The 12,732-nt window shown below is 54.6% G+C and overlaps 1 protein-coding gene across 3 annotated transcripts in view; it reads right to left on the bottom strand.

Moving 5' to 3' along the window:
- Positions 1–1,114: 1,114 nt before the first annotated feature.
- Positions 1,115–12,732, bottom strand: part of CD276 (CD276 molecule) — a 33,458-nt gene continuing 21,840 nt past the window's right edge. For all 3 annotated transcript variants that reach the window (XM_070377406.1, XM_070377407.1, XM_070377408.1), the window contains exons 3-10: positions 11,949–12,290; positions 11,454–11,768; positions 10,517–10,855; positions 10,040–10,336; positions 5,956–6,090; positions 5,198–5,239; positions 3,792–3,826; positions 1,115–2,534 (exon numbers count right to left, since the gene is read on the bottom strand). In XM_070377406.1, coding sequence (XP_070233507.1) covers positions 3,813–3,826; positions 5,198–5,239; positions 5,956–6,090; positions 10,040–10,336; positions 10,517–10,855; positions 11,454–11,768; positions 11,949–12,290 — 1,484 coding nt within the window. In that variant the 3' untranslated portion in view covers positions 1,115–2,534; positions 3,792–3,812. The remainder of the gene's footprint in view (positions 2,535–3,791; positions 3,827–5,197; positions 5,240–5,955; positions 6,091–10,039; positions 10,337–10,516; positions 10,856–11,453; positions 11,769–11,948; positions 12,291–12,732) is intronic.

Here is a 12,732-nt window from a genome sequence, read left to right as displayed (position 1 = left end):
CATATTTTGCTGTTTTTAAAATTTTTATTTATTTGGCCACGTGGCATGTGGGATTTTAGTTCCTTGACCAGGGTTTGAACTCATGACCCCTGCATTCAAAGCACAGCATCTTAACCACTGGACCACCAGGGAAGTCCCTTCACCCCTTCTTAACAGATAAGGAAATGAAGGTTCAGAGGGATGAAGGACCAGGTCACAAGTCAGCAGCAGAGCCAGGAACAAAAGTCAAAAGGGAAAACAAGAAAAAAATTAAAAACAAAAGTCAACTGTCCTGACCTCCAGCCCAAGCTCTTCCTGCTGCCCTAGGGCCCACAGAGTTTGGGGACTGACTGGTGGGCCAGTTCTGAGACCCTGGCCCCCAAGAGTAAAGGAGCCCAGTGCACTTTGCAGGCTCCCACATCCTTGAACCTGGTTCTCTGGAAATGGTTTGCTTGCCGTGTTCACCTCTTCTTCTTAGTCTTCGAAACTGGAAGGTGATGAAAAATCTCAAGCCCATTTTTCATATAAGAAAACTAAGGCCTTGGGACTTCCCTGGTGGTCTAATGGTTAAGACTCCAAATGCAGGGGGCAAAGGTTCAATCCCTAATTGAGAAATTAAGATCCTGTATGCTGCACAGCGTGGCCAAAAAAATAAAAAATCTAAAGCCCAGAGAAGTGAAATGCCCAGCTCAGGATCACAGGGAAGGGCTAAATGAGGTCTTAGACCCAGACCTCTGACTCAGGCCTGGTGCCCATTCCACTGTGTCAGCCAAAAAGAGCACGTAGAGTTCCTTTTCTACGTTAGCTTCTTCCTGGGTCTTAGTTTCCCCATCCATAAAATGGGGGCATTAGGCCTTAAACAAGCCTAGAGTCTGAATCTTCTGAGATAAAGATATTAGGCGACACTTCTAAGAGTGGGTGGAGCCCCATACAGTGACCAAAGGACTTGGCTTTCTGGACAGCCAGCATCCTTATCAAGTGGGTAAATGAAGTTAGAAAAAGGGCCATGGAAACCCAGGGACTTAAGGACGGTGAGAGTTAAGGAGATCCAAGCACCCCTACTCTGGGCCTCAAACGTCCAGGAGGGAATTCTTCCAGTCGAGCCCTGCTGCCACACAATTTACAGAGAAAAAGCTTTCTACAAAGGCATTTATTTTTCCCAAAATGCACCCCCGGTTAACAAAATTTCTCAGAGTCCCACATTTAAATTAGAAACCCCCACATCTTTCATTCCTGGTGAAGGGAGGGATGTCAACAGGAGGACATCAGGTCCTCAGAAGTTTACTCCACTGGAGGCTGGGGACTGGCCGGAGACGTGCCAGAAATTGTCTGCCCAGCTCCGGAATAGCACCATGGTGGGGGAGGGGCTGTCCCTGCCCTCAGGCTTCCCCTGCGCTGCAGCTCTCAGCTCCCCAGGTCGTCCGGGTCTGGGCTGCCTGTCCCCGCTGTGCATGCCTGGAAAGACACTTTGGAAACCATCAGATGCTCCAGTTGTGGCAAGAGGCTCTGTCTCTCTTTCCAGGTCTCTGAGCAAGGATTCCGGGTGGGATGGGAGTGAGGTATCCTGGGAACTGTGGTCCAGAAGAGGGGTTCAGCAGGAAGCATGGCAGGAGCCCCTCACGAGTCCCTCTTGCCTCACGGGTTTCTCGGCTGAAGGGCGCACTCCTTAGGGAGGGGCTTGTCTTCTCACGCAGGGTCCCCAGTACCTAACACAGTGCTGACGCCCAGAGATGCTCAGTGAACGTTACTTGAATGGATCAATGAAAGGAAAAGCAGAGGGACAGCAGCAGATCACAAGGGGGCCCATGCAGCCGCCCACAGACCTGGTGTGACCAGCACGTCCTTCCCGTGGGGAGGGCGGGTGGAGGGTGGGGCTCACAGGGCACAGCCCGGGGCGCCCCGGAAGAGGCAGGGCCGGGGGAGGTCCTCACGTGTTCCAGCACGTGCACCTGGTTGTCTGCATGCCTGGGGGAGGGGCCCTGTATTCACTTAGTGGAGGAGGGAAGAGGCTGACTTTGGGGCCAGAGCACGAGGCGACGCCTCTAGTCTGGAGGAAATACTAAGGCTGCAGTGGCCTCTGCTGAGGAGACAGAGTTACGGACAGATGGGGGAGAAGGCTGAGAAGTGATAGCTAGTGTATCTGGACCATCGGAGACAAGGCGAGGGGAGACTGTGTACCACATCTTTGGAGAAAAATGGCAGCCAGATGGTCCGTGTAGCATATCCATTGGGGAAATATGGCGGCAGGGAGGTCTGTGTATTGCGTCCGTGAGGAATAAGCGGCGAGATGATTTAGGTATCGTGTCACTGGAGAAATAAGGCAGCAGGATGACTCGGGAATCGTGTCCATCAGAGAAGTAAGGCTGCAGGGTGGTCTGTGTATCGTGTCCTTTGCAGAATGAGGAGATCCGCTAGAGTGGACGCCGTCTGTTGGAGGCAGGGAAGCCCCCAGCCCAGAGCTCATACTGAGGCTCCAGTGCAGCCAGAGGTGGGAGCCCCAGGGCAGGGGCAGCAGCTCCCTGAGCCTCGCGGTCAGACTATTTCTGGTCCATCATCTACATTTCATGATGGGAAGGAAAAAAGAGGGGGGAGCGTTAAATGCGGGAATGTCGGATCCCCAGGGATGTGGTCACATACTCGGGGGGTGGGGGGAGTATGTGTGAGGGGGCTGACAGTCTGACTGGCAACCCCCACAGCAAGCACTGCCCTCAAGGCTCAGATAGACACACACAGCAGCCGGGCATCAGACTGACTATGAGGGTACCTGGAGGAGACTGCCCAGTCCTCGCCGGCTTCTCTCAGTCCCCCTGGATCCAGCCACCTTGCACCCTTCCCTTCTCTTGGTCTGGCACACTCTTCCCTTCCCCATGCTGCCCCCACCCTGTCTGTCCCGATTCATCTTCTCCACTCCATACATTCACACCCATGGCCTCACTCTCCGCCATGATCTGAATGGAGAGTTTATTTCCTGACAGGGACAGCAAGCCAACCTGAAAGTTACTTAAGGCTCCATAACCTTTGGCCAAAAATTAAGGTCCCAAAACTTTTGACCTTCTAAGTGGAAGCCACTCATATTTAGTGATAAGTCTGCATTGAGAAATAGCTTATTCAAAATACACAGACACACAGAGAGATATACATATATTTATAAACACACACACAGAGGTGTAGCTCCTGGTCACTTTTAATAAAGAAGAATCTCAAACTAAACTAACCTCCAACCAACCACTTCCTAATGTAACTGCTGATGTTATGATAATCTGACCAATAACCATCACTAACAATTATTAACCACTGACTGTGTACCAGGAACGTGCCTGTCCAGCTGAAAACCCCATTTCCTAGCCTCACTTGAGTTGCAGTCACGTGACTAGGTTCTGACAAATGGATATAAACAGGAGTGACAGGAGCTATTTCTAGTCAAGCCCTAGAAAAAAATGTCCCCTCCCTCTCCTCTTTCCCTCTTCGTTCTGGAGGGGGTGTGGGAGCTGGAGCAGCCACCTGGACCTGGCAATGTAAGCTTTGAGTAGAAGAAGGCAGAAGCCAGGTAGGAGGAAGCTGGTTCCAGGGTACCAGTGGCCTTAAGACAATCTCGACTCCTGTCCCGGTTAAGCCTCTATCATATTTGCATCCTGTTAAGAGTAGTGGGGACCTTGATTTCTCCGCCTGCTGCCATTTCAACAGGGAGGAGTTGAGGCTGTCCTTCTAGGGGAGGGAGCCTCGGGGCAGCAGCAACCCCATCACCAATGACCAGCCCCCAGCCTCCTACACACAAGGGCACACACACAGATGCACAAACACCACGTCTTTACCTTCTTTGTTTTCAGAGTGTTTCAGGGCCGCAGGGCTGCAAAAAAGGAAGAACACAGTGAAGGGGGAACTGTGGAAAGTGGTGGTAAGGAAGAAATAAAGTCTAGAAGACTGGGAAGGCCTGGGAGGAGGAGGCAGGAGGGAGAAGTTGAGAGGGCGCGGGAAACATCACAGCACTGGAAAAGGGGTCTCAGCTGCTGCCCCAGGTTCCCGTTCTGCTCTATGACTTGTCACTCCTCCCCCAGGCCTGTTTTCTGAACCTCTATAATGGGAACAATTTCCCAGCCCTCCTGTGAGTGAGGGATGTGAGAGTACCCTGAGCCTGCTCTACAAATAGGGTTAAGAGAGGCGCTAAGGGAGGCTGCAGGTGTCGCCAGCTAGGCCCAAGATCTTGCAGAACTGAGACTAAGCGTGTCTCTAAGCCCCCCTCTTCTCCCCACTCCCTCCCTTCTGCCAACTGCACCTGCCTCTGAACAAGAAAAATGAGGCCTGATCCCAGGCTGTGTCTATACCTGCCACACCCATACACCAAAGGCAGAGAATGAATTGGCACAGTTTACAACAGTCCCCAGAGGTCAATCTTCTGCCCTTCCTTCTTCAGGGATTGGGGGGTAACCCGTGTCAACTGGCACCATCACAGAGGGCTCAGCAAGAACCTGCTCCCCCAATACATGGGCCCTGGGGAGGGAAGGCAGTGAGGCCTCCAGTGGCCAAGGGGCACCAGGGCCTTGGCGCCTCCTCTCCAGGCTCCAGGCTTGTGTCCCCAAAGTGCTGGGCCCTTCGCAAAGTCACTCGAGAGAGGTTCAAAACGGCCCTCTGCTGCCATCAGGGAAGGCCAGGAGGCCAGTTTTTACATATGGGAAACTGAAGCCCAGAAGAACAAAACGCTGACCAAAGTTATTCAGCCTCTTAGCAGAGTGGAACTGTGTCAGGCTGAAAACACAGTGCTAATAACAGGACTGAAAACCACGGAGCCCTTGCAGGCCCCCGGCACAATATCAGGCCCTTCATATACATGATCTCATTTAATTTAACTCACACCACCCATGAAAGGAGCAGCTAGGAGAAAACTGAGGCCCAGAGAGGCAAAGTGACTTGCTCAAGGCCACTCAGCTTATATAAGCTGGGTCTGGAACCCAGCCTGCCCTGCTTGCCAAGCCAGGTCCTTCAGGGTGGAGTGGCCCTGGGAGGTGGTAAAGGTAGACAGGAGAAACGAAGCAGCAGGTGGGAGACCTGCCTCCCGGTCTACTTCTGAGCAAAGACCAGACTCACCGAGGCTGGGAGGCCTCAGTCCACAGGACACATTTCATTCAAATCTTCAAGTAAATGGGGCCCCTCCAGACCTTGGGGTCCCTGCCCCATCCCTGCATGTCCTCAGCCAACAGAGTCCCTCTGGGTTCAGACTTACCCGTCTTGGATCCTTCTCCATCCCCATCGTGGTCCTCGGCTCCTGGGAACAGAAACTTCCTCAGCCCTACCCACCTTCATCACTGACCTGCTCCTGGGAGTGCAGGAGGCAGGCGGATGGGGCTGAGCAGGCCTGGCCTGTGCCAGGATAAGAGGGACCCCAGGCAGGAGCCCACCACTCACCTGGCCAAGGACTATCCACTCACTCACCCACCCACCACTCACCAGAGTCGACTTCCCTACCAGGGTCAAACCACCTACCTATCAATGTCGACTTACCACCTACCAATCACCAAGTCAACCCACACTGACCCCAGCAAACAGCGGCTGCTTCAGACACTGTCCACTCTAAGGATGACACAGCCTCTCATGGTGACACACAAACCCACAAAGAACTCACGCCTGCATGGCTCGATCTCCACGTGCTCTCACTCACAGATACACTCACGTGACTTATGCTCTCACGGTCACACACAGACACATTCATCCCTCTGTTACACATCCACTACTTGCTCCTAGTCACACTCACATCCACCGTGCATTTCTGCACACTCACCCTGCATGTTTGCACACTCACGGGCAGGCTCACACGTCTTTAAACACACGAGATCTGTTCAGCCTCCAGATCACACATATACACACACAATGTAGCTGCATTTGCACACACATTCATTCTGTCACTGGAAAGTGACACTCCTGTTGATATCATAGACACACCAACATACCCGGAGACACATGCACACCGCCTCTCTCACTTACCTGCATTCTCCTCCTCGCAGCTCTGTTTGATCTTTCTCCAGCACACGAAGGCCAGGGCCACCAGCAGTGCGACAAGGCAGATGGAGAGCCCCACGGTCACCCACAGGGCCTCGGGGGGGAATGTCATGGGCTGTCCTGGGAGGGGAGGTGGGGAGAATGGGGAGAGACTGTCATGCCTGACCCCCAGTGCTCCTGAGGACAACCCCCGGCTCCAGAGTGTGAACAGGGGGCTCCTACCTTCAGGGGGCCCCCACACCATGAACTGAGCTTACATAAGCTCCTGTGCCCCTTCCCCCCACATCCACAAACCCTCCAAAGCCTGACACAGCTGGGATTGTCATGGGCAGGCCTCAACCTGGGAGGTTTGAAGAATCTGTGGCCCAAGATGCTCAAGAACCTTCTATGGCTCCCTACTGACATGGAAATAGTGCTTCAAGCTTCTTTGTAATTCCATTCTCCGTAGAGACGACCGACTGCTCCCAGCCCCTGCACCACTGCTCTCGGTTTCCTCTACCTGAAAAGTGCTCCCTCACTCTCCACCTGGCTTATGATTCCTCCTCAGGAAGCCCCCCTTTCTTCCCCAGCCCCACCTGGTGATATTCTCCATCTTACAGATCAGGAGTTGGCAAACCACAGTCCATGGGCCAAATCTGGCCCGTGGCCTGTTTTTGTACAACCCAAGAGCTAATAATAGTTTTACATTTGTAAAGGGTTACCAAATAAAGGAAAGACAGCAGCAGCAGCAACAGAGATGGTATGTGGCCCACAAAACCTAAAATACATATACATCCAGGCTTTGACAGAAAATGGGTGCAGATTCCCGCATAAAGATGAGGGTGGACACGGAGGGCACCCAAGTACAGGTTTACCCCTGAGAAGGAGACTTGCCAGGGGAATAGTGCTGTGAAACGCTGAGGGCCCTCCTGTTGGCAGTCTCAGGGCAGAGGGAGGAGCTGAGCTGCCCTTGGCTGGGTAAGGACCCACAGCTGTGCTGAGTGCACTATCCTCCAGCCCAGCCCCAGGATCCACGTGGGGTCCTGGGCAGAGGCCTTGGGGACAACAAATCTAACAAAAGCTCCTGCAGAAGATGCCATCAGAGCAAAGAGCAGTGCCATCAACCCTCGGGCAGTGGAGGCCTTAACACTGACATGGGGATTTGCAGCCAGGGTCACTTCCAACAGGCATGGCTGGTTACACTGCTGCTCTGGATATCAGCAGCAAAGGGACCCATCACCCTGGGGAACAGGAGCAGAAGAGAAAGACAGCAGCTGACACAAGAGGACAGGCCAGCCAATCCATGAAGCGCATGGAAGGGACCCCTGGGAATCCAGAGCAGGGGAGGCTCCTGCAGGAAAGCATGGAGCAGACCACAGAAACACCCAGGAGGTGGGGCTACTGCCCTGTCCAGCCCTGGGCTGGTGTTGGTACCTGGAGCACAGGTCTGACTTGCCTTCATCCCACCAGCCAAGGACAGAGAGGGGCTCAGACCTGCATCTTCAGACTCCACATCCAGGGCTTGCTCCACAAAGCCCCCTCCACATACAGCACATGCAACTAACCTCCAGCAGGTGCAGAGGGACCAGGCCAGAGGACTCAAAGTCAGAGTCCCAGAACGTTTTCCAAGGCACAAAGCTGCCCAAAGCGAAATACAGGCCAAGGGCTCCAAAGTAGGGCAGACCTGCTCTCAGAAAAACAGGAGGCTGGGTGGTGGGGAGGAGAGGAAATTAGGCTGAGAGGCTAAAAGTTGGATTCTGGTTCATCTGCTCACTGCAGGATGCTGGAGCCAAGGTCCACAGACCCCCATGGATGAGTGCAGCAGGGCCACAAGCCCTCAAAACTTAAATGCAAATGACTGCATTTATCATGTATCCAGTTTTCAGAGAGGTGGCTAATCCCCAAAGAGTCAGAGCCACTGTGCTAGGCTGTGGCCTTGGGAAAGTTCTCTCTTCTCTCTGGCCTTCAGCTTCCTCATTTGTGAAATGAACACACTTTAAATGCCAGCTACTATAATTTTTAATGTTTTTCTCTCAGGTGGAGAAATGTCCCCACTGAGCAGCAGCAGGAAAGGAGGATAGTACCAGGAAGCACATGGAAGAAACCCCTGGGGATCCCAGGGTGGGGCTTTTGCAGAAAAGCAAGGAGCAGAGCCACAGAAACACCCAGGTGGAGGGGTTCCCACTATGCCCACCCCTAGGCTGGTGTTGATGCCCTCAGTACAGGTCAGGCTTGTCCTCATTCTGCCAGTCAAGGACAGAGTGGGGTTTCAGACCTGCATCTTCAGGTATATGAGTATAATCGCATACTCACAAGTCCTTTCTACACAGGATGGCAAATAGCTAATTTAGTTCAGTGTGCAAATTATCGTGAAGATCACCAATCCTTCAAGGTCCCCTCAACCCCACCTGTCCCTAGAGACTTCTGAAACTGCAGCCCATTCTGATCACTCCCCACTCCTCTGAAAACTTCACATTCTCTGTCAATCCTGCTGTAGCTAATATTTCTGATTCTCTCCTGTGGCTACATCAGACCATATGCTGACGTATCTAAAAGGTCAAGGAGACCCCATGGGACATCCAACAGCCCAGAGCAGTAACAACCCCACAGAAAGTACAGGCCTAGGGTCTCCAGAAAGAGGGTGAAGTCAATCTTGGGGAGGGGGTGGGCAAAGGGACAAAGCCTTGCCAGAAGAAAAACCGTGAAAGAGGAGGAGGAATGAGCCTCAATTCCTAGAAGGCAAATGCGATGGACACTTGCAGAAGTGAAGGCCACGCAAGGTCCTTGCAAATGGGGCGCAGGAAGACAGGAGTGAGTCAGTGAAGCCTGAGGCTTGCGCAGAAACTGGTTATCAGGGGGATCAGGTCTTCTGTGGGCCGCAGGTCAGGTGGAAGTCATGGGAAAGAAATAGGAGAACCAGATGGACAGAACCTGCTGTCCTGATCCCAGAGAATGCAGGGGGGTCCCTAGGAAAGGTTAGCTGTCCGAAGGGGAGGTACAGAGGAGCCAGAATGCGATCCAAATAAGGATGAAGACTGCCTCCCCCTGGCCTGAGTGTAGGTCTGAGCCCTCTTCACACCTCCAGGCACAAGGGGTACACACTGAGGTGGGCACTAAAAGAAGGGAAGTGTGGGCTAGGAGCCCAAAACTGTAAATTGAGGGAATTGCCCAAGGGGCAGCATTGATCTGGTGTTTGACCACATGGGGGCAGCAGAGAGAGCCCAGCCATTCCAAAGGCTGCCTGTGCTGTGTGCTGTGGTTAGTTGCAACCCCAGGGACTGTAGCATGCCAGGCACCTTTGTCCATGGGGGTTCTCCAGGAGGGAATACTGGAGTCAGTTGCCATGCCCTCCTCCAAGGGATCTTCTCAACCCAGGAATCGAACCCAGGTCTCCTGCCTTGCAGGTGGATTCTTTACCAGTTGAGCTACCCGTGAAGTCCAAAGGCTGGCTGGGTCCAGTTTAATTCCATGGGGAACTGACATTGATGGAGTGAGGGGTCTGACCACCTGGAGAGGCCCAGCTGTCTCTCAGGGGCTCACAGTTAGATGGCGCCCAGCAACAGATGGTGACATAGCAACACCTTCTCAGCACTTGGAGAGGTTCCCGTAGGAAAGCACTCCAGACAGAGCTATGCCTTGTGGCTGCTCCAGAACTCCCTCCTGGAACACCTCCAGATTCCAGACAGGTATTCAGTCCCCAAGTACCAACTAAGACACTCTTGCTGCTGCTGCTGCTGCTAAGTCGCTTCAGTCGTGTCCAACTCTGTGCGACCCCATAGACGGCAGCCCACCAGGCTTCCCCATCCCTGCGATTCTCCAGGCAAGAACACTGGAGTGGGTTGCCATTTCCTTCACCAATGCATAAAGTGAAAAGTGTTAGGAGGGCAAATACTACAAATGATTCTTATTGCGCAATATAGCAAGTCCCTTAAGGACTGCTTGGGGGAGAATTTGAGACACGTGAAATGTAAAAAAAAAAAAAAAATTGTTAAGTTTCCTGACCACCCAAACCTATCTGAATTCTGGCTCAGAGTCTATATAAAAAGCGATGGTTCCTTCTATCCTTCCCCAGCTGCTCGTCGGCCCCTACCTGTGATGGTGACCGAGCCGTGGGCGTCCTGCTGCAGCACGGGGTTGCGCACCAGGCAGCTGTAGGTACCATTAGCGCCCAGCACCACCCTCAGCACACTGTGCACGTCGAACAAGCCCTGTTCGTTGGCCATCTGCGACGTAGTCACGTTGCCGGTCAAGGGCGCACCCTGCCCATCCTGCCACAACACTTCGGCCTCGGGGTAGCCCCGGTAGCTGGAGCACGTGATGGTCACCGTGTCCCCAGGCCTCAGGTCCTTGTTGGGCTCCAGGGTCATGCTGGGTTTTGAGTAGGGGGCTGGAGGGGAGCAGAGGGTAGAGGGCAGAGGTCAGGTAAGGCAAGGGCAGTGGGACACAGTGGAGGGAAAGAGCGCCCGGGGCTGTGAAGACAAGGGTCAGCACTGGGGCAGTGGGTAAAGGGCTGCAGGAAGTAGGAGGGGCGTGCCAAGGGGAGGGCGCCCCCTTCCGCGGCTCTCACCTGCCACCTGCAGGCTGACCGCGGCGCTGCCGAAGTCCCGGATGCTCACGAAGCAGGTGAAGCTGCCCTCATCAGCCACGCGCACGCGCTGTAGCCTCAGGGACGCGTTGCCCTGAGCCAGCAGGTCTGGGAAGAGCGCTGTGCGGTTGGCATAGGCGCTGCCCTGGTCGCGGCCCTCGGCGAAGCTGTGCACCAGCTGTTTGGTGTCTGTCAGCTGCCAGATGAGGTTGAGCTGTGCCAGGCTGAAGCCGGGCTCGGTCGAGAAGGAGCAGCGCAGGGTGGCGTCGGTGCCCACGAGGGCCACCACGGGGTCTTCCGGAACCTGGACTTCCACTGCACCTGAGGGCGAGGTTGGAGCGGCAGGGCAGTGAGGAGGGGTGGGGACACTCGGCTACCACCACACTGCCTCCCATATCTCCTCCATCGACCCCCAGGTCCCATGCCATCTTCCCATTTTCTCCCCAGACCTAAAAACAGATTGAGTCTCAGCACTTCCAGACGTGTCCCTAATCGTCTGACAAGAATCACAACAGCTTGGCCTTGGCCTGACAAGGTCCATCTCCCTGGGGGACCTGGCCTGGGGCAGCCTGCAGCTCAAGCAAAACTCTCCTCTCCGCCAGGACCCATTTCCCTTTCCTATCTTCCGACTCTCTTCTGAGATCTGAATGCTTCTCCACTCTTTCCACCGGTTTCCAGAGCCCTGGAGTCAGGAGACCCAGAGAGCTGAGAGGACCTGTGATCATCACCCTCACCTACTCCTGCCACAGTAAGCTTTCCCTCTATGCAACCTGTTTCTGTTATTATTATTAGGCGTCTCACTGTTCTGGGAGACTGAAGGTAAGGAGCTAGATTCAGATACTATGACCACTGGAGATTGGACCAACTCCCCGCCCCTGTCCCCCACCCCAAGGGACATTTAAGAAAACAAAAGAAAAACCTGTGGGGCTTCTATGGGGCGTGATGGTGACCGAGCCGTGGGCGTCCTGCTGCAGCACGGGGTTGCGCACCAGGCAGCTGTAGGTACCATTAGCGCCCAGCACCACCCTCAGCACACTGTGCACGTCGAACAAGCCCTGTTCGTTGGCCATCTGCGACGTGGTCACGTTGCCGGTCAAGGGCGCACCCTGCCCATCCTGCCACAACACTTCGGCCTTGGGGTAGCCCTGGTAGCTGGAGCACGTGATGGTCACCGTGTCCCCAGGCCTCAGGTCCTTGTTGGGCTCCAGGGTCATGCTGGGTTTTGAGTAGGGGGCTGGAGGGGAGCAGAGGGTAGAGGGCAGAGGTCAGGTAAGGCAAGGGCAGTGGGATATAGTGGAGGGAAAGAGCGCCCGGGGCTGTGAAGACAAGGGTCAGCACTGGGGCAGTGGGTAAAGGGCTGCAGGAAGTAGGAGGGGCGTGCCAAGGGGAGGGCGCCCCCTTCCGCGGCTCTCACCTGCCACCTGCAGGCTGACCGCGGCGCTGCCGAAGTCCTGGATTCTCACGAAGCAGGTGAAGCTGCCCTCATCAGCCACGCGCACGCGCTGTAGCCTCAGGGACGCGTTGCCCTGAGCCAGCAGGTCTGGGAAGAGCGCTGTGCGGTTGGCATAGGCGCTGCCCTGGTCGCGGCCCTCGGCGAAGCTGTGCACCAGCTGTTTGGTGTCTGTCAGCTGCCAGATGAGGTTGAGCTGTGCCAGGCTGAAGCCGGGCTCGGTCGAGAAGGAGCAGCGTAGGGTGGCGTCGGTGCCCACGAGGGCCACCACGGGGTCTTCCGGAACCTGGACTTCCACCGCGGCCCCTGAGGGTGGGGTTGGTGAGGTGGGACGGTGAGAAGAGGGTGAGACACTTGTGACCTCCCTAGTTCCCCTCCCCTTCCAAGTTAACTTCAGGCCCTGTCCACTGCTTTTTTAAGGGCTGAGGAGAGATGCTTTTGAACTGTGGTGTTGGAGAAGACTCTTGAGAGTCCCTTGGACTGCAAGGAGATCCAACCAGTTCATTCTAAAGGAGATCAGCCCTGGGTGTTCTTTGGAAGGAATGATGCTAAAGCTGAAACTCCAGTTTTTTGGCTACCTCATGCAAAGAGTTGACTCATTGGAAAAGACTCTGATGCTGGGAGGGATTGGGGGCAGGAGGAGAAGGGGACGACAGAGGATGAGATGGCTGGATGGCATCACTGACTCGATGGACATGAGTCTGAGTGAACTCTGGGAGTTGGTGATGGACAGGGAGGCCTGGCGTGC

The sequence above is a fragment of the Bos mutus genome, chromosome 10 (assembly GCF_027580195.1).
Source record: "Bos mutus isolate GX-2022 chromosome 10, NWIPB_WYAK_1.1, whole genome shotgun sequence".
In the NCBI taxonomy this organism is placed as follows: domain Eukaryota; kingdom Metazoa; phylum Chordata; class Mammalia; order Artiodactyla; family Bovidae; genus Bos; species Bos mutus.
Note: the sequence above shows the minus strand (reverse complement) of the source record. Positions and strands in the feature narration are given on the sequence as shown.